General features: G+C 38.7%; 1 protein-coding gene across 2 annotated transcripts in view; it reads right to left on the bottom strand.

Moving 5' to 3' along the window:
• Nucleotides 1-9951: 9951 nt before the first annotated feature.
• The window catches only part of LOC147882236 (uncharacterized), a 40083-nt gene continuing 28809 nt past the window's right edge, over nt 9952-21225 (bottom strand). For both annotated transcript variants that reach the window (XM_087401737.1, XM_087401738.1), the window contains exons 4-6: nt 11223-11602; nt 11075-11135; nt 9952-10986 (exon numbers count right to left, since the gene is read on the bottom strand). In XM_087401737.1, coding sequence (XP_087257863.1) covers nt 10168-10986; nt 11075-11135; nt 11223-11602 — 1260 coding nt within the window. In that variant the 3' untranslated portion in view covers nt 9952-10167. The remainder of the gene's footprint in view (nt 10987-11074; nt 11136-11222; nt 11603-21225) is intronic.

The following is a 21225-nucleotide window of genomic DNA, read 5'->3' on the forward strand; positions in this document are numbered from 1 at the left end:
TCAAATTGTTTTCTTTAATGTTGATGGTTGAGACCATGCCACCATTTCTTACTACCTCTGGAGAATATTTCATGCTTGACACATTCTCGGCAGTGATCACCAAAAAATACTTTGATTTGCGCTCGATAAAATACCAAGCATTTTCAAGATATTGGAAAGATGCCTTGGAACCAAAACTCGAAGCCATAGTTTTCTACAAAGTAATCAAAAATAAAAAATAAGAATTACAATGATTTTCAAACTCAAAATATTTAAAAAATTGCTAATTAAATATTTAGATATTAAAAATTAAAAATTAATTAAAATTTCAAATTTTTAAAAATATATTTTTATATTTTTAGATACTATTTTTAATCTAATTATTTTTTACATAAATAATTTAATTCAAAATATTTTATAAACATAGATAAAAGAATTTAATTTGATTTTTTAAATTTTATTTTATTTTTTAAATTTAATTTTATTTATTTAGATTTATTTATTTATATATCTATATATTTAAATTTTAATTTATTTTTTCTAAAAATATTTTAACTTTTTTTAATTTTATTTATTTATTTATTTTTAATTTTTAAATTAAATTTATTACTTTAAATTTTTTATTTTTAAAATTATTTATTTATATATTTAAATTTTAATTTATTTTTTTAAAATTAAATTAATTAAATTTATTTTTTCCTTTCTTTTTTTAGAGCCGTGAAGGACTCCCACTTAAGGAGAGGAGGGGATTAACCCCCCTAACTTGCGTGCGCAACAGGTTGGGGGGGTTAATCCCCCACCCTCCCCTCCCCTCCCCTCCTCTCCCATCTGCCTGGCCCGCCCCTCCCCTCCCCTCCCCTCCCCACCCCTCCCCTCTCCTCCCTGCCTCTCCCCTCCCCTCCCGTCTCCCCTCCCCTCCCCGCCCATCTCCCCTCCCTGCCCCTCCCGTCCTCCTCCCCACACTCCCCCCTCTCCTCCCCTCTCCTCCCCACCCCTCTCCTCCCGCCTCCCCGCCTCTCCCCTCCCCTCCCGTCTCCCCTCCCCGCCCCTCCCTCTAGGCGGGGAAGGGAGGGGAGGGGTGGGGAGGCAGAAGGGGCAGGGAGGGGAGGCGAGAGGGGAGGGGGGAGGGGAGGGGCAGGGAGGGGAGGCCTCGGGGAGGCGAGAGGGGAGGGGCGGGGAGGGGGGGATGAACCCCCCTAACCTATTGCGTGCACAACAGGTTGGCCTGCGCGGAGGGGCAGGGAGGGGAGGCAAGAGGGGAGAGGAGGGGAGGGGCGAGGGGAGGCAAGGAGGGGGGAGGGGAGGGGAAGGGGGGCCTAACCTGTTGCGTGCGCAACAGGTTGGCCCACGTGGAGGGGAGGGGTGGGGGGAGGCAGGGAGGGGGGGAGGGGAGGGGGGGCCTAACCTGTTGCATGTGGGCCAACCTGTTGCACACGCAATAGGTTAGGCCCCCCCTTCCCTCCCCTCCCCCCTCCTTGCCTCCCCCCGCCCCTCCCTCCCCTCCCCTCTCGCCTCCCCTCCCCGCCCCTCCCCTCCCCTCTCACCTGCACTCCCCACCCCTCCCCGCCCCTCCCCTCCCCTCCCGCCTCCCCGCCCCTCCCCCTCTCCCCTCCCCGCCCCGCCCCTCCCCTCCCCTCCCCTCACCTCCCCCTCACCACTCGGAGGGGGAAGCGGGAGAAGAGGAGAGGGGAAGTGGGAGGAGAGGGGAAGGGAGGGGAGGGGAGGGAGGAAAGGAGTGGAGGGGAGGGGGAAGCGGGAGAAGAGGGGAAGGGAGGGGGAAGGGAGGGGAGGGGAGGGGAAGGGAGGAGAGGGAAAGGGGGAAGCGGAAAGAGGGAGGGGGGAGGGGAGAGAGGAAGTGGGAGGAGAGGGGATGGGAAGCGGGAGGAGGTGGGAAGGGAGGAGACGTGATGGGAAGCGAGAGGAGAGGGGAAGGGAGGGGAGGGAGGAGAGGGGAGGGGAGGAAGGGAGGGAGCACCTGGGTGAGGAGGTGGTGGAGGAGCTCCAGGAAAGTTAACCTATTGCATATGTAGGAACTTCAAAACAAAATTTAACCATAAATCTCTCCAAAAACTCTTCTCATGACACTTTATCAATAGAAGAAATCCATTTATAATATTTTTACTCCATAATATAATAAATTTTTATTAACTAATATTAAAATATAATTTTGCTAAAGATATATATTGTTAATCTATAAATTAATATAAATAAATAAATATATATAAATACATTAATGAAAAAAATATAACAATGAAAATATTTTTGAATGGGAAGTCTTCTAGCATATGTGCTTTATATAACACTTATGCTTAAAACAATGAAGAAATAGTGAATATATTTATAAGGTAGTTCTTAATATGAAAAATCTTTATAATATTCTTCCTACTATTAACTAGATATTAAATCTTAGTTTTAATAAAAATATACATTATTAACTTAAAAAAATATAATGTAATTATTGTATACATTTAAATAAATATATAAATTATTAATATTATACATTAATAATATTTAAAATTATGTATATTATATACTAATAACCTTTAAATTTTAAAAAGGTAGTCAATCAAAGAATTGAATTAATTTAAAAAATAAGAAAATATTAGAATTTACACAAGTGCTTTTAGCATGTATGCTTTTCTTCCATGTGTATAATACTTGTTAGTCGAAGAATGAAGAATTAGATAATGTATTTGTAAGGTAGGTATTTAAAACCATAGAATCTGGAAGAGGTTTAGCATACTTGCTTATCTTTGTTATAATATGTAATACTTTGCATTTAAGGCTTTGCACAAACTACAGTATCATTGAATCCATATCATTTTTCTACTTTAGCAACCACCAGATATCCATGCAGTATCATTTTTCACAGTATCATTTTTCTTCTTATACACCATGCAGCATGAATGTAAGAAAATATGAATCGGTATGCTTTTAGCCTATGTGCTTGGTCCCTAATAAGTAGGATACTTTAACTAGGGAGACTTTAATTACTTAAAGTAAAGCCTTTGCAAAGGATCGTACCTAGTATTGGATATATCCAACCTGTTGCATAAATCAAGAAAATTGCATAAATCAAGAATTTTTTGATTTGTGCAATAGATTGGATAGACGCTTGGTTAGATAAAATTTAAACAATTTTACCAAAACATCTTAACCACCGTAAATCCTAAACATTAACACTTAATTCCTAAACCCTAAACCCTAAATCCTAAACTCTTAGATAATAAATCCTAAACCCTAAACCCTAAACCCTAAATCCTAAGCCCTAAATCCTAAATCCTAAATCCTAAACGCTAACCCTAAAATACAACCAAAATTTAATGAATTTTTTTAATTTATGCAACAGGTTGGATATATCCCCCAACCTATTGCTCAAGCAACAGGTTGGGGGATATATCCAACCTGTTGCACAAATCAAGAAAATATCCCCCAACCTATTGCTCAAGCAACAGGTTGGGGGATATATCCAACCTGTTGCACAAATCAAGAATTTTCTTGATTTGTGCAATAGATTAGATATATGGTTGGGGGTGCACCCCCAACCTATTGCTCGAGCAACAAGTTGGGGATATATCCAACCTGTTCCATAAGTCAAGAATTTTCTTAATTTGTGCAACAGGTTGGGGGATATATCCAACCTGTTGCACAAATCAAGAAAATTTCTTGATTTGTGCAATAGATTGGATTTACCGACCAACCTGTTGTAAGAGGTTGGGAGATATCCAACCTGTTGTAAGAGGTTGGGAGATATCCAACCTGTTGTAAGAGGTTGGGAGATATGACGGAGATATCCATCTTGTTGCATAAATCACTAATTTTCTTGATTTGTGCAATAGATTGGATATACCTCCCAACCTGTTGTAAGAGGTTGGGGGTGGGACCCCAACCTATTGCTTGAGCAACAGGTTGGGGGATATCCAACCTATTGCACAAATCAATAATTTTCTTGATTTGTGCAATAGATTGGATATATTCCCCAACCTATTGCTCAAGCAACAGGTTGGGGGATATATCCAACTTGTTCTACAAGTCAAGAATTTTCTTGATTTGTGTAATAGGTTGATATACCCCCAACTTGTTACTCAATATATCCAACCTGTTCATAGTGGATTGAGCAACAGGTTGGGCGATATATCCAACCTGTTGCACAAATCAAGAAAATTCTTGACTTGTGAAATAGGTTGGATATATCCCCCAAACTGTTGCTCAAGCAACAGGTTGGGGGTGCACGCCCAACCGTATATCCAATCTATTGCACAAATCAAGAAAGTTCTTGATTTGTGCAATTTTTTTGATTTGTGCAACAGGTTGGATATATCCCCCAACTTGTTGCACAAATCAAAAAAATTTATTAAATTTTGGTTGTATTTTAGGGTTACGGCTTAGGATTTAGGATTTAGCATTTAGAATTTAAGATTTAGGATTTAGGGTTTAGGATTTATTGTTTAGGAGTTTAGGATTTAGGGTTTAGGGTTTAGGAATTAAATGTTTAAAGTTTAGGATTTACGGTGGTTAAGACGTTTTGGTATTAATTGTTTAAAGTTTAGGATGTAAGCTTTAGGTTTAATGCCTTCTCTGCTAGTTTTGATATAATAAGCTCAATAATTATTTATTGTGTCTTTTTTTGAGTTGCTAATCTATTTTTGTACATAGAACTGGTATTCACCCTAACAGAGGGTATGGATGTGGTGCTATATAAGAAGAATGAAGTGGTGGCTTTTGGACTAATTCATAGTCTTGATCCTATGAATGTGTGTCATTTCCAACGTTGTGGTGAGAGAAGATGTGTAGTGATAATCACCAACGTTGTAAATCCTGAAGTACATTTAAAATATCCACATGGAGACTTTGAAACATTGGGAGATATCTTACAATGTGACATATTTGATATGCAAGCACACAGAATGCTGTGGGACCAAGACAAAATTATTCCAAAGACATACTTTCAAGATATCAAGAAAACTTATTTTGAGGGGGAAAAAGTAGAGGTGTTATCTTGCTCTGGAGAAGTTTTAGCAATTGGCAACTTTAAGGGCTATGCTCAGAGTTTTCTCTATATAGTGGAGATAATTAAGTTAACTAGTGCAGGTGTCATTCAAAATGCAATGGATAGTACTTCACATCTAGACATCCATAATACTATGTCTCATCTATAAGTTCATAGTACTCGTACATGGGGGTTAGCTTTCTTGAAATCAAGTTTGCCCAAGACAGTTTCCTTCAATGTCATGGAAGACACAACAGAATATTATTAGAAGAAAAGGACTAAGAAGCTATAGTAGTGATCAAGAGTATCATAGTGGCATGCTCACAGGTATTGAGAACATTATAGTAATAGATGTTGATGTAGAAAAGGTTTCTTGTGTTGCAAGTGACTCAAATATACTCACTAGTATAGAAGACTTATCTTGTGTTACAAGTAACTCGAACAGGCTCACTGGTATAGAAGACTTGTCCTGTGTTGCAAGTGACTCGAATAGGCTCACTGGTATAGAAGACTTGTCCTCTGTTGCAAGTGACTCGAACAGGTTCACTAGTATAGAAGACTTGTCTTGTGTTGCAAGTGACTCAAACATGCTTACTGATATAGAAGACTTGTCTTGTGTTGAGAATAATAAGATGGGACCACAAAGAAAAATACATGCAAAGATCGATGGGATAAGTGATGCAATAACAGGAATTGATGATATTAGTGACAATGATCATGATGTTACCACTCGAAGGTAGGGCAAAAGGGGTAGAGAGTCTAAGACTTGTCATTTTGTTCATAATATTGTTGCTAGTATGCCAGAGAATATAGATGGGAGAATCTTGAGTTACGAAGGAGAAAGAGTTCAACCACAAAATTCAAAAAGCATTGGCAACAAATTGACATCAATGAACATGTCTACCAGATTGCCATTTCCAAGATATTATAAGGTATCAAATAATTCTCAAGCCCACACAGCATTTGATTATAGAGATGAAGATTCAAGGGAAATGGATTCGAGGTCTAATGGGCTTACAACTAGAAAATGCAAGACACTATTTACAAAAAGAAAGTATGTGAGTGTGAAGAGGCGAAGAATCATGGCATCAATTCCAGAATCAAAGAGACATGTAATGTTATCCGAGGAGAATATGGAAAGGATGCTTATGCGAGTTTGTTGCAAGAGACTTTGCATTAGAAAAGTTGGGAAAGATTATTGTGCAGCCATATGCCTTGGTATTTGGAGTAAGACATTGCCTAATAGACATAACTATCTTCTTCAAAAGTTTTCATGCTTTCTTCATCAAGGCACTAATCAAGATTTGAGCACAAGACATTGTAAACCTAGATTGAAACCCATGGTTAATGGGAGACCCATTTGTAATCAAGGATATCAATGGTTAACTGGACTATCACATGGCACATACTGGACCATATGGGCAAAGATGAAAGAAAGTTCATACAATTCATGGAAATACCTACAACCTTAAATGCCATGGAAGCGCTATAAATGCAATCGCAACATTAAAGCAAGTTCTCGAAGACCATGCATTACCACAGCCTCATCTTCAACAAACAATGCTAGATGGACGTGTCGAATGTCAACAACATCTTCCTTTGGGAATGACAAAGAAGGTCATCCTAGAAACTATCAATAAAACTTTACAAGACAGAGATGAGAGCATGATTTCACAGTCAACCTTGTACAAAATTTGGCCCAGAGATTTTTGCCATGTCAAGACACCATCAAAGCAAAGGATGTCAAAATGTAAGACATTGGATGAATTAAAAAATGCCATTGAACATAGTAAATGTGAGCAGCAGCAAGGAAGATATATTAAATGGCGATCAATCCATTTACATCATGTGCAGGATGCTTGAAAGTTGTATGCTTCTTGGAGAGAGGAAGCTATTTCACATGTCGATAAGTCCATGTGCATCACCATTGATGGCATGGACCAGAATACAACAACTTTTTCACGATATAGACGTATCCCACTGGCATTGGAGGACAAACGTGGACTAAAAACACACTTGTGTGGAGTATTAGGACATGGATACCGAATCTTTTGTGATGTATGGATTGATAGTTTGCATGACCATGATAGTAACCAAGTTGTTACATCAATCATGAAAGTAATAAGAAAGGTTAGAGATGCTCGCAGATGTTTACCTAACACATTGCGAATAAAAACTGATAATTGTTGGAGAGAGAACAAGAATAAATATATATTTGCTTTATGCTCTATGCTGGTTGGTTTGAAAATATTTGAAGAAGTGGAAGTTGACTTTCTTCTTGTCGGCCATACAGATGAAGACATAGATCAAATCTTCAGTGTTATCTCTGGTGAGTTAAAGTTAATGGATGTTTTGACAATGGAGGATATGCTATTTCGAATTGGGAAAAAATTTGGAGGGTCTTGCAAGGAGGAATCAAAAGTGGCTATCCTAGAGAGGATGGTAGATTGGAGAGCATTCATACAGCCACATTTACAAGTAGGTGATGATACCCTAATAGGACACACAAATCCACACTACTTTCAGTTTCACATGCATAACAATATTCCAGTGATGAATGGAAGCACTACTCAGTAGATGGAGATCATTTATGGAGTGAGTCATATGGTTTATTATAATGAATAATTCCATTAGAGGAAACTAGATTTGTTCTTGCAAAAAACAAATCACTTGACATAGACGAAATGCAAGGCTTGAAAGTCTTGAGGAAACATCTTCAAAGTATGATGCAGAAATATCCAGAGCAATCAACTAAGAATTTGGAGACAATTAAATCAACTGAAGCACTTATCCAATCTTTAGAAAGACAAGAAAACTTTATGAGCATTGAATACTGTGAATCCTTTTGGCCAAAACAAGCTAGGTCACCAAGTTTTCCTTTGGATATATATATATGTTAATAGATATAAAGGAAGCAGAGGAATGCCTTTTACCTTGAAAATATTATAACAGGAAGGGAGACAAACCCTTACGAGAGTTTATACCATCTAATGAGATTGAAGAAGGTCTAAATATTTATTGCAGTTTGGGCATTTGATCTAGGTTCAGAGTTGGATGACCAAGGTGGACCAATTTGGGGTTGCAAAGGTTGCTAAGATAGAAAGGGATGACAAGGGAACTCCTATAATATTCATAACTTTATGGTATGAACCAAAGCCATTGAAAAATCTCCCGAGAAAATATACAATAAAACAATTCTATGAGGGATGCTTGCAAAAGAAACATGAATGGGTTCTAAATAATGAGGGATTAACAGAGGTGAAAGTCAGTAGCATTATTCATTGTTGAAAATCGAGGACACGAAGTTTTAAAAAGAAGCATGGATACAATGTTGAAAAATATATCACAATCCCCGATCCAAGTCGTGTTCATATTAAACATCATTTTGCAAGACTTGACCCATCAAGCGCAAATACATTACATAAATTTGATAACTCTGAACAAGATTCAAATGCATAAGATAACGTTTTGTATGCTTTTTTCCATACAAATGGTGTATCTATACACCACCAATAAGATAATGTATTGTATGCTTTGTTTTTCAAAAAAATCTCCCGAGAAAATATACAATAAAATAACTCTATGAGGGATGCTTGCCAAAGAAACATGAATGGGTTCAAAATAATGAGGGATTAACAGAGGTGGAAGTTAGTGGCATTATTCATTATTGAAAATCGAGGACACTAAGTTTAAAAAAGAAGCATGGATACAATGTTGAAAAATTTATCACAATCCCCAATCCAAGTCGTGTCCATATTACACATCATTTGGCAAGACTTGACTCATCAAGCGCAAATACATTACATGAATTTGATGACTCTGAATGAGATTCAGATGCATAAGATAATGTTTTGTATGCTTTTTTCCATACAAATGGTGTATCTATACACCACCAATAAGATAATGTATTATATGCTTTGTTTTTTTTTTAAAGGATGTATCTATACACCACTTATATATTGAATTCAACAAACTCTTTTTTTTCAAAAAAATGATATATCTATACATCACTTATTTGTTGAATTCAACAAACTCTTTTCATATGGTGTCATATTTTTACTTTATCAATATAGTGTTAAAATTGAAGTGGAGTTAAGAGACTACTATTATTATTATTATAGTTATTGGATGGAGACACCATGCACAAGTTTGGGAATTGTAGCTTCATTGAGCCATATTTTTTTTTTATTAGAGGTCACTACTTGACTTTTTAGCTTAATAAAGCCATATTTATATATAAGTGATCCATTTAGTACTATAAAAAAACCGATTTTTAAGCTCACCAAGTGAAGTTGAGTGGAAAGGATATGAGTGGAAAGGATATGCTTCCAAAAAAAGCCCAAACCAAGAGAGAAAGTCCAAAATTTTTGAATAGTGTGTTAATATCTAAAATTGTGACAAGTGGTTTGATGAGAGCTTAGAGAACGAGAACTTCCCTCTAGGCTGACTGGCTGCCTGCCTGCGGTAATGAATATAAATTAAATTTAGAATAGAGCTAACACGTTAAAAATTCAAAACAGATCGACGCATGTGCTAACAATAGCCCATCCATTGACTGTGAGTCTTGAGGTGTTATCCAGTGTCGTTGATTTGAGATGTCACAATTAACACAGATCACGTCCTACACCACACCACTCATTTAAATTTCGGGCTTCCATTTTCACATATGTACACTACGAGGCCACAGCCATCTGTGCAACCAACCGGTTATTAGCTGCACGTAATCGCGAGCGGTGCACCCTACTTATAGCAAAGGATAAGACCTACAAAACTTCGGCATTGTCATGTGCATGTTTTAAAGCAACTCAACGCTCCTGGTATTCGTGTCCCCTTTGAAAGAAATGCACTGAAATGTTTGGCTGCAAACAATTCACTACCGCTCGAAAGCAATTCACTACCACTCGTTACAGGGTCTGAAATGTTTGGAAACATACTACATGTACTTTACGGTAAAATAGGGCAATTTCGGGATGTGGATTCGAATTGGAAGTTGACACGAAAGTGTTAACCTCTCTCTCTTAAGCAACTGCTTCAACATATTCTCTCCAGTTCAAAAAAAGTTTGTGCGCTGTTGGAATGCGTCAACGTTAACTGACAATGTATATACACAGACAGAGTCGGCCAGTAGCAATTAAAGACCAACAAGCCAACTCATACAAGCTCGATCCTGCCCAACATCAACGTCCTCAACGAACTCACTAGTCGTGATGATCTGTAGACCAAGGAGGATGAGGATGATGAGGAGCACCACCACAATGCATGCTGCTACCAGAGTGCTGCAGTCCAAGGGTGAGTGTAACAACTCCAGAATTTCCAAAGCGCATCGAGTTGTTGGAGCCGTCGTGTTCAGCCGACGCAGCTGGACGCATCACTGTCCTTGCATTTTGAGGTCCGCATTGTGCTCCAAACACCGCAGCCGCAGCTGCACATGTTACTGACGCTATTCGATCGTGGTGTTCGGGCTCGTTATTGAACGGCTTTCCTGCTTCATGAAGAAACTCGTTGGCAAGGCTGTCCTTCTGGAATTTCTCGTGGAATCCCACATGATCCATTGACAGTTCGGGCATGCCGAGCACATAATTGGAAGTCGGGAGCGGTTTGTCGGGGTGGCTTGACACATAAGGATTGCTCATCGCTGTTGGAAAGAAGTGAGGTCCGGAGGCTTGCATGCATCTGGCTGGCGATTCGCAGCTCATCATTGCCTGCGCTTGGGCGGTCGAATGGTTACCTGCATCCATGGAAGCCGAGCTATTTTCCTGCTCCAATGGCATCCCTGCGTGGTGAGTCTGATGGCCGCCATGATACGCAGAATATGATCCAGCCGCCACCGCTTTTGTGACTTTATCCTCCCGGATGCCAGCGCGCATTTCGTGCCCATCCCTCTTCTTAGGATTTGCGCTTGCAATACGTGTAGAATCCACAGTTCGTAGTTCTGCGTCCTTCATTTCTTCCAAGTACATTTCTTCCACCATGGGCTTCCAAAGGCGAACCCGCGCATTGATAAACCAGTTCGACACCTGCACAAGAGTTTCAGAAGTTACACGTGTTGAGCTTACTATGCACTCTAATCACAAGCAGCAGCGTTTTGATAACGACTCCAAATACCTGATTCCGTGTGAGACCAGTCTGCCGTGCAAGCATCACCTTCTCAGTATCCTTGGGGTAGCTGCATCCGAAAGATAAAAGAATTCGTCGCATCATATCATCGTTATAAAGCTTTCTTGGCATAAAGTAAAATGACACTCCTACTTACGGATGCAAGAAATGCTCGAATAGCCATGCCCTTAGTACAGAAACAGAACGTTCAGGAAGACCCCTCTGAGGCCTCCAAGGTTGTTGAAACATCCCCACTTGTTGCATTGCTCGCTGGTGGCGGAGTTGCTGATCCAGGAAGCGCAACCTTGGCGTTTCTCCCCTGCTAAGGGCATGGATGTTGGAGGGCTGCTCGCCAAGAATACTAGATAATACGAATATCTGGTTGCTGATGGCATCCCGTAAGCACCTGAAATTCCTGGACATTGCTTGCCGAGCCAAGGTTGTGTAAGGAGCCAATCCTTCAAACCCCGTTCCTGACTCGAATAGCGTAAGAACCATCTGAATTTCATCCTCGTATTGCCGGTACCTCTTATCAACCTGCCCATAAACGACCCCTCCTGTCCTCAGTCATGAATAGGCGTGACCTTACGAACAAAAGCAAGATAAGAAAGAAAAACAAATACAAAAGACAATTCGAGCGAATCCTAGCTACCTACTAACATCCCCTAAATTAAGTTTGATATATAAGTTTTACTAACTTTACTAATCCCCACTCTCTTGGCTAACCCTTGGTAATTCATCTCACATCGTCTCAGAGTGGAACACAACACAAATTCAACTGCTCTCATGTCACAAACAAAATGACAATGAGAGTCAAAGTGCTTACTGCAATCATGGAACTCCCCATTAGTAGCAACGAAATGATAGCCCTGCTGTGCCTTGGCATGAATTGCTTAGCCTCGTCTCAAGAAAGCTCAACACGTGGTTGCTTATAAGAAGTCCGGCTCACAGGAGAGCGACTATTTTTAAAATGTCCATCTGTATATTTGCCTGTTTCAGTATCATGGCCCCAATCAAAATCACAATGACCGCAGATTCAAAGTGACCGGTGAAAGTAGAAGAGTATAGAGAGAGCAATGAAAATTTATGTCTTCAATACTACCCGTCAGATACCGTAACGCACTCTTGGCAGTAACCCATTCAGCTTAGTGAGGGATATGCAATCTCAGACGACTCACGAGTGCAACCCATATCATGTAATAAACAAGGGACATGATAAGCTCTCGATAGGCACTCATGCTGCACCGCAGCCAATTCATCGTTAGTGACTGGACTGAACGCAGTACTCAGCCTCAAGTTGGGACAAAAGAAGTGCTAACCACTAGAGGGTCAGCCATGTGAATCTTTCAAGCAGTGCCGCCTTCTCTCATCGATACTAGAACTTATTCCGACGAAAATGGTAGATTTCACCTAAAGCAGGCAGGTTTGCACATCTGATTTTGGAAAATGGCCACTTTATTCATCCACCAACTTCCATTAAATCAAATCAGCATCTCCATTAAATCAATTTGAGGATTCCAGGGTTGTTTCTAGGTTTTAGCATCCTCAAGCTCATCTGGTGGCATACTTTAGTTGATCCCCCTTGTAGCCAATTTAGATTTCGGTATCGTCCATCAAGAATCGGTGCCCTATACCTATTTGACATCAGGCAGGGGTGATGAATAAAGGACAGGTCTGATAGAGCCATTATTCAGCAGGTATAGCAGAGAGCCCATTTCTACTGCAAATAGTGACCTCAGTCATTTCATATATGTCAAGGCCTACGTTTCCAGCTTCATAGTGATCTCCCAGCCACGTTCTTGATTGACGGTGACCTCCCAGCCTCTCTTTAGATTGACAATAACAATGTAGGTCTGCAATAGCAGGTTTGGGCACTTCTTTTTCAGGTGGATTCCTGGCCCTGATAATTGTGCATTGACCTCCAAAGCACGAGCCAGTCCACAGTTTGGCGCATGAAATCACCAACAAACTCGCTTCGAAAAAGGACTGTCTGAGCTCTTGATGAGCTTCCTGTTTTATTACAAACGGTAGACGTAATAACCATATACGAGAATAACCTCCTTCACAATACCTCCAGGGGCCCACAACCCTTACTAAGAATCTTAATCTTGTCCTTCGAGGTTTTATAGTAAAACAATAATGTCTTTTATAGATTGTACCCTTTGGACAACACGCTCCATACTCAATTCCTTGATTAGTCTTGAATCAGCAGTCCTACTTCGCCTTCATGTTAATGATGGATAACAAGAGGCTAGTTTTGCTAGATGTGTCTCACTGTCCCTCCCCAATGTCTAGCCCATAAATGCCTATCTCTTAACCAAAAAATGGCAAAGAACTAGGTTCCTTCATTGTCCTCATTTACTTCCTTAATTACTAAGGTTATTTCATATAGCTTAGTTGTAGCTCTTATTATAATGCCTTGCCATCTGCAACTTTTAGCAACCTTCTAGTCAAAGTTTAAATATTACTTATTGGTCTAGATATCCTTCATCCTAGTTTCCTCATGTAGTAGGTCCTATGTTGCATTGTGTGTCAAGATCTTTTACCTTATTTCTATAAGTCATCACTAGCAAGTTATATGATGAGGATGACTTGATTCTTGGAGTATGTGTCCTTTGATTTGGATGATACACACCATGCTACATTGACTCGAAAAGAGGTGCAACATTAATTCCATGAACCTACTTCACATTTGCAAACTCCCTTTCCAACAAAAGATTATAAATAATTGGACCTCATACATGGGGTGTTCCACATCCTCTGTGACATTAACATCTTTATAATTTCCTCCAAGCACCTCCCTATCGTGAGGTAGGTTTTCATTCTTCCTGAACATTATTTCATCATTGCTTGATTAAAATGATGGCTCGAGTCTTGAGATGCCAATTACCTTAGAGTAGTAATCTTCAAAGCCTTGTAGTTAATTTGGAAAGCAAGTATGCCTCTAGTAAGGCACTTTGCTAGCCCATTGGTCTTGTAGTCTTACTTTCCCCCAATGTGATTCAATATTTCCTACAATGGGTGATGAGAAGACATTTTAACATCATGTGTACATTAACTAGACTATGTGCCTTAACTTATCAACTTGTAAATAAATAGTATCTCATATATTCAATGTGATGTAAAGGTTTCCAAGGTAAAGGTATTATAAAAAATACAAGAACTAGAACTAAAGTCGACATGAAGAGTTATCAAACTTGTTTCATAGAACATTTAATGTAAAACATAAGGATTAAATCCTCAACATCGAAAAAATATGTACATCCCTATATTGTGTTTATCCAATTACAGCAATTGTTGACAAACATTTAACAACACCAAAGTGCAAACTAGACTATATGAACATAGCTTTTCATGCAGAATCATGGCAAAAAGATGTTATGGTGTCATGAACGACTTGTCTATGCAAGTAACATCATGGTGGGCACTGGGGCTTTCTTTCCCTCTCCTTGAGCCACATTATATTGGGCACTCTTGCCACTTACATGATTGTATGATGGACTAAATTAGTAGGTAGCGATAGAAATTTGTCTCTCTTTCATAGAATATCATTTGCAAGAGGCCCTCTTTAGGACATCACCCAACACCACTTTTATCAACAAAGTTAGCAAAGCATCGCAATGAAACCTGATACTTAGCCCCATCTTTTCCACATTGCCATTGTTAAACGATTAATCTTTGTTTGGAATTGTGCTTCATTCGCCTCTTGCTTATTTATAACAAGAAAATATAACATTAAATTTTTAAGCTACCTGCACGTTCTCACACAGTCCTATAGTCAATCTTTTATTGTGCACACAAAAGGAAATTGGACAAACAATTCAGCTTTCTACTACTAGCGAGGTTGCTAGGCACTAGATAAAATAATCCCACTCTCCAAATCACCTCCTTTCTTTCTTACCACCAGTTTTATCAATCAAGCTTACAAAGCATTCCAATCAAACCTAATTTGAAACCCTATTTATGATACACCATCATTGTCAAATGATTAAGCCATTGTTTCGAATTGTGCTTCTTGCATATTGATTATTTTTACCTTGGCCACACAGTACAATGGTCAATCTTTTGTTGTCTATAGGGACATAGGACAAAGAAGTCACCACTCTCCAATCTATCTCTTTTCTTTCTTATAGCAAAGAGCTCGTGCATTTGTCCCAAAAAAAAAAAGTTTGTATTTGAGATGTTTATTCATCCCAACACTTATTTACATAAATGCCCAACAAGGAATTTCATTAAGTCGTGCTACATAAAAGAAGGCCCACATTAATGCCACTTACTACTTTAGTTCAAGAAGTTTGACACCACATCTTTGCCCAATTTTTCTTCATATTGCACAAAATTCTTCATCATTCACAAAAAATTACTCCTTTGGGCACACCCTTTTCATCTTTCAGCTACTAGTTTTGCCTAGGTGTGCCTTTAATAAAATGTGAGTCTGTGCATCTTCAAAAGCAAAAAAATATGGCAAGTTGTATTTTTGTTTTCAATGTGCACCAAATACATCGCTCTTACAGAAGCAATAAGACAGGAATCCTTACATCATAGAATGAAACCCATAAGCACTTGCATTGAAAGAAACAAAATGCACAAGGCAAAGAAAGACCAATGAAGTTATATTGCACCTAGTTAGATGCTCTTTCACATCATTTTATTTGAGAGGTTACACTATTATGGTAGTAGAATAGTGCCAATTCAAATTTAATAACATCATTAAGAATGTGACAAGGCTATAGGAAAGGACAAGTTTTATGTACCACTTTAATTCAAAATAGATTTGGTTTAATGGTTTACTTCATTTTAGACCAGCTATCAATCAACCAAAATACACAATGTAATATTTTAAGAATTCTCACTTATATCCATGGTGCACTTTTATATTGCACAATGCATGGTCTTACTTGTCACAATACATTGTTGATAATTGATCAACCTTAATAAAATTACATTCATGATTTAAAAAAGAGATATTTAAGCAAATTCAAATCATATGACAATCTACCTCCATGCTATAAGGGATCACATTTGTAAGGCTCCAAGGTTGTGATCTGCTCACATGAGGGGACCATGCAGACATAAATAGTAATGGGTGCCACACAATAGTAAATAAAAGCAAAGAAGACTTTGAAAATCTAATTAGCCTTGGTCCCCGATCTTATTTTGTTTGAGATTTCTAGATGTTATGCAAGACTTATCATTCATGATGGGTTCCAATGTGCAAGTATCAAAATTAGAGAAAGAAAAAACATCCAAAAAGAGATCTGCATAAGAGTGGTCATGAAATTTGGGGAAGGTCCCTCATGTTTCTAGTGCACAAAAGAAGAATTATTGAAATATTATCCAACTAGACTCTAATTTTTTTCATGCTCAAAGCATATTTCTCTCTATCTAGAATTTGTGAAACGTATTGAGTACAATGCATGCTCAATTAAAGGTAAGGGGACATTGGGCCCACCTCTTTGTACTGCATATGGACAATTGCATGTTCAAAATAAAGATTTTTTGTTCCACCATCTTTAAAAATAAAAATTATATGATATCGTGCTTTGTGTTACTTGCTTATAGGAGCTACTTATAGAGTGTCTTTTTTTAATAGTAAATGTAGCATCACAAATTGGGCATTCACTTTGGACATAGACTTAATGAGAAAGATGGTTTCTTTTTAATTGGAAAACTTAAAAGATGAATAAAGGAATGAGGAGATTGAAACAATAATGATCCGATGTAATTAAGATATTGAAATGTATAGAGGGGATGTATTAATTTGAAAACAAAAAATCTATACATGTATGACATGGAGGCGCCCAATTATTATAAAATTATACTAATTTTAAATATGGCTATGTTTGATGCATGCTTTCTTTGCACATGTTAGATTAGTTATTACAAAGGATCATTGGTTTTGGTTTCTCTCTTTGGGGGCTGAGGCATAGGGAGGGGGGCAAATGGGGGAACTAGGGGGGCTGAGGTGTACAGAGGGGTTGAGGGTAGCAAACAAGAGATCATGCTTGGGGATAAGGCACAAGGATGGAGCTATATGTCAGAGGGGAGAGAATAGAGAATTGGTTAGCCCCTACTCAGCTTCCTATGAAGATGAACTTCTATAGACTCGATCACTACCCATTGGGCCTCATAAACCCGATAGGGGTCCACCTCCCACACTCTTTGAGGATTTTGATTTGGCTGTTTGGGTTTTCCTCACATCAATTATGCATTGAGCTTGATGCGCTAAGAGCATTCCGAGAGAGGGCCACACCCTATGAGATCTATATGAGACTGAGTTGGGGGGGGGGCAATTTTCTTTCGGAGGCCCTATGTACTATGAGATTGAAGCCCATCCCCCTCTAGCCTCCTGGTCCACCCGGATTAAAGACATCTAGATTCAGTTTCATTCATGGTCTTGTACGACAGAGAGACTAGCTACTCAAGACGCATAGACAAGGTCAAGGAGTCCAATCAGATTCCACCCTAAGCATTTTCACCATGGTTTTGCATTCAAATATCACGGACCAGTAGTCCCCAAGGAGATTGTGTATTTAAGCCCTAGAGAAAGAAGCACAATAGACCCATTAGCATGCTGATGCATGGATGAAGCTTGGGGATTTTCCTCATGTTTACCAAACCAAGAGCATAGCCTATGGGGGTGATAGTGGCATCTATCCAAGACCACAATGGACCACATAAACTGGCCGACATCAGCTCTCTATCATGGGTTTCATGACACGATAGCATCAATCACTGTCGGAGCCTCTCTACCCCAAGGCCCTCATCCATTCTCAACTACCCTACAAACTTGGTTCCTTAGATAACATATAGAGGACAATCATAGTGGTATCATACTATAGTTTTTTTCATATTTCCCATGGGTTTCAAATATTTTTAGTATTTTGTATTTGTTTGTATATATCTTAGGTGTAGATCCCCTCTTGATGGCTCCACCTATTCAGCTCATTGTATCTAGTTTCTCAGTCTTATTGACCCTATATTAAGCAAACATACAAATATGCCTTATTGGAGAGGAAAATCGTTAACAAAGAAACTAGGAGATAATACACAAACATAATGCAGCAATACCTACACTGCAGCTGGTATCCATAGTTCAAGGTATGGTCACCACCCAAATCAAGTCCATGAAGCCTAAAATTATAGTACTAGTAAACAATAAAATCAATACATGTGGCCTATATGGGGAGAATAGAATGCCAAGGATTTCAATGCTTCGAGTCTATGCATTGAGGGGCTACCTAAGAGCTGATATACTAGAGAGGGGTGCACAAAAGAAAATATTGATTTATTAATGGATAAATTCCCCAGATTGAATAGGATTTAGAAGACATACTTTGTATCCTCCAAAAAGGGATAGAAGCTCAAGTAGTATTCAATGACAAGATTGCATGAAGAAATATTCTCAAGTAAGCTAATAAGCTAAAATATCAAGACTTGGATCTCAAAGGAACTCACCCAACTCAGCTAAAAGCAAAATCAACAGAACTAGGCTAAAGTAGAGGATGCTCGGAAGGACCAAAAGTGGGTTGCCCACAGAGAACAAAACAAGCTAATCAGACACTTCAAGCCTAGACCCAAAGACTCTCAATCTTAAAAAAATGTGAAGTTGTCTACCTTTTCAAATTACATTACACCTAGTTTATAAATGCTCTATGCACTCCTAGGAGATGCCTCACACACTCCCTTGACTCTCTAGTGGTCATATGTAGTAGTCATTCCTTTATTTATATATTTTTTCTCATAGGGGCATGAGGCCTCCTTGAAATCTCTCTCTCTCTCTCTCTCTCTCTCTCTCGCTCTCTCTCTCTCTCTCTCTTAGGTGGGCATGCCTCAACAATACGCACGCATGAACATGCATGCACACATACCTATATGTCTACTCTCTTGAATCTTATGTGCATCAATTCAACATTTCTATCCCTACATTCTTAGATGCGCTGGTCATCGCTTCTTGCATTTCCTTCGCTTGCTATTATTTTGAATTGTTAAGATTTACATATGGATAGTTTTAACTATCAATACGCCAACGTTTCTAACAATCAATACTTCTATTTTTGTACATCTTACATATTACAAGGAGATTCATTTAGATGCCCAAATTTTGGGTGGCCTTGTTGTATGTAATGGTTTCTAGTAGATGTGGGCTTTGCTTGGAAAGATGGCCTCATTAGTACCATTATTGATGGATGGTCTATTATAGTGAATCTAAAAGCTTCTCTCAAGTAAGAGGGTATCTTCACATCGGTGGAATGTGTTTTTCTTTTCTTTTTTTGGAACATACTTTGCCTAGAAAGATGGCCTCATCATTACTATAATTGATAAAATTTTTCTCTAGTGAATCTAGAAGCTTCTCTCAAATAGGAGGGTACCTTCACATGGGTGCCATCAGTTTCCCTCTTTTGGAACATATACAAATTGAAAAAATGCACTATAAAATACCTTCTATAAACTTAGTTCAATGTTGTACCAATGCATGGCACACTACACAAGCAAGAAATTTTCAAAACATTGAAAAAGATTTTCTCTAGTACCTGATGGCTTATAGTGTTCATCTTTTCCATTTCATTACTTCCCAAAGCAGTTGTCAAAACTTCATCTATAAATCAAAGAAAAGGTGCATAATTGGCCTTTTAGTCCACATTTTATATAGATGTCTAAAGATATATATATATATATATACATCATGGATGATTTTTTCATGTTAGTTTTGCTAAGAAGTGAAACTTTAATACTAGTGATGAAAGTTCATATGCCCTAATAAAAAAAAGTTTAAAATTTTCGCCAAAATTTAAAACTTTTAGACAAAAATAAATAAATTTTCGCCAAGCTTTGCATCTTTTTACTTCAAACTTCAAAAGAAAATATTTGAAAGTGTTCTATGTTCTATCAATACTAAAAAAATCTAGCTTGATAAACTTTTGCCAAGCTTTTATATTAATATATAAGTATAACTTCGTTAAAATAATCCATCAAAGAGATGAATGAACTAAGAGGAGAAGAGTTTCTACTGATAGAAGTTTGAAGTATGAATCTTTGGAAATAGCTAGTAAGTGCCAATCTTCTTTGATAAATATATAATAGTTCATAAGGCCACCAAATGGATTTCCATAGAGTCTTATTGAAAATTCATCAAAATTAGGCAAAAAGGCAAAACGAGAACAACCAAAGTGTAGAGAAGAGATTTCCTTCTTACGATTGCATTTAAGTATTATTGTTCACTAACCTTTACTTCCTTTGAGAGCGTTTGAACCTATGGGTTTTGTGTAGTTAAACAATTCCAGTTTTCTAGTAGGAGAACTAGTGGTATTTGGTGCATGAATGAGAGAAGATATAGGTACTTTGGTGCATGAGGGAAATGAATTTTTTTCTCAAACCCATAAGAGTAAACTTTATATCTTGTGAGCTCGCATACAAAGTGATATTGAATCTCAATGTGTTTTGTGCGAGCGTGGAACATAGGGTTCTTTGCAATCGCCATGCAACTCTGATTGTCACATGACAACTACATAGGCTTGTTCTGCACTGCACCCATGTCCCCTAAAATCCTCCTCAACCACATTGCTTTGCAAGAAGCAAAGCATGCTGATTTGTACTCAGCCTCGTTAGAAGAAAGAGCAATTGTGGGTTGCTTCTTACTGATCCATGACAAAGCTCCAAATCCAAGTGAGAAACAGTAACCTGTCACTGATCTCTTGCTGTCCATGTCTCTTGCACAATATTCGGAGTCATAGAATCCGGTCAAGATGTTGCCCTTGGTATAGGTGATGCCATAATCAAGTGTGCCTTTTATGTATTTCAGCACCCGCATCCCTGCCCTCCAATGATTCTCCCGGGGCTTATTGGAAAACCTGCTTAGTACACTAGTCGCAAAGTTGATGTCCGGCCACGTGTTGCACAAGTAAATCAAGCTGCCCACAAGCCTTCTGTACTTCGCTTCATCCACCAGTGGTGATGAATCCTCGTTTGAGAGCTTCACGTCAACCTCCATAGGGGTACCAGCTATCTTGCACTCAGCCATGCCAAATGCCTTCAGTATCTCTCCAGCATATTTCAGCTATGAAATAAAGATCTGTTTTGGCTCTTGCCAAACTTAAATCCCCAAATAGAAATGCATCAGTCTGAGGTTTGTCATTTCAAACTCTCTTCCTAGCAAATGC

Source organism: Dipteris shenzhenensis, chromosome 30, assembly GCF_047967505.1.
Source record: "Dipteris shenzhenensis isolate YYH24624 ecotype China chromosome 30, Dip_SZ_1.0, whole genome shotgun sequence".
Lineage (NCBI taxonomy): Eukaryota > Viridiplantae > Streptophyta > Polypodiopsida > Gleicheniales > Dipteridaceae > Dipteris > Dipteris shenzhenensis.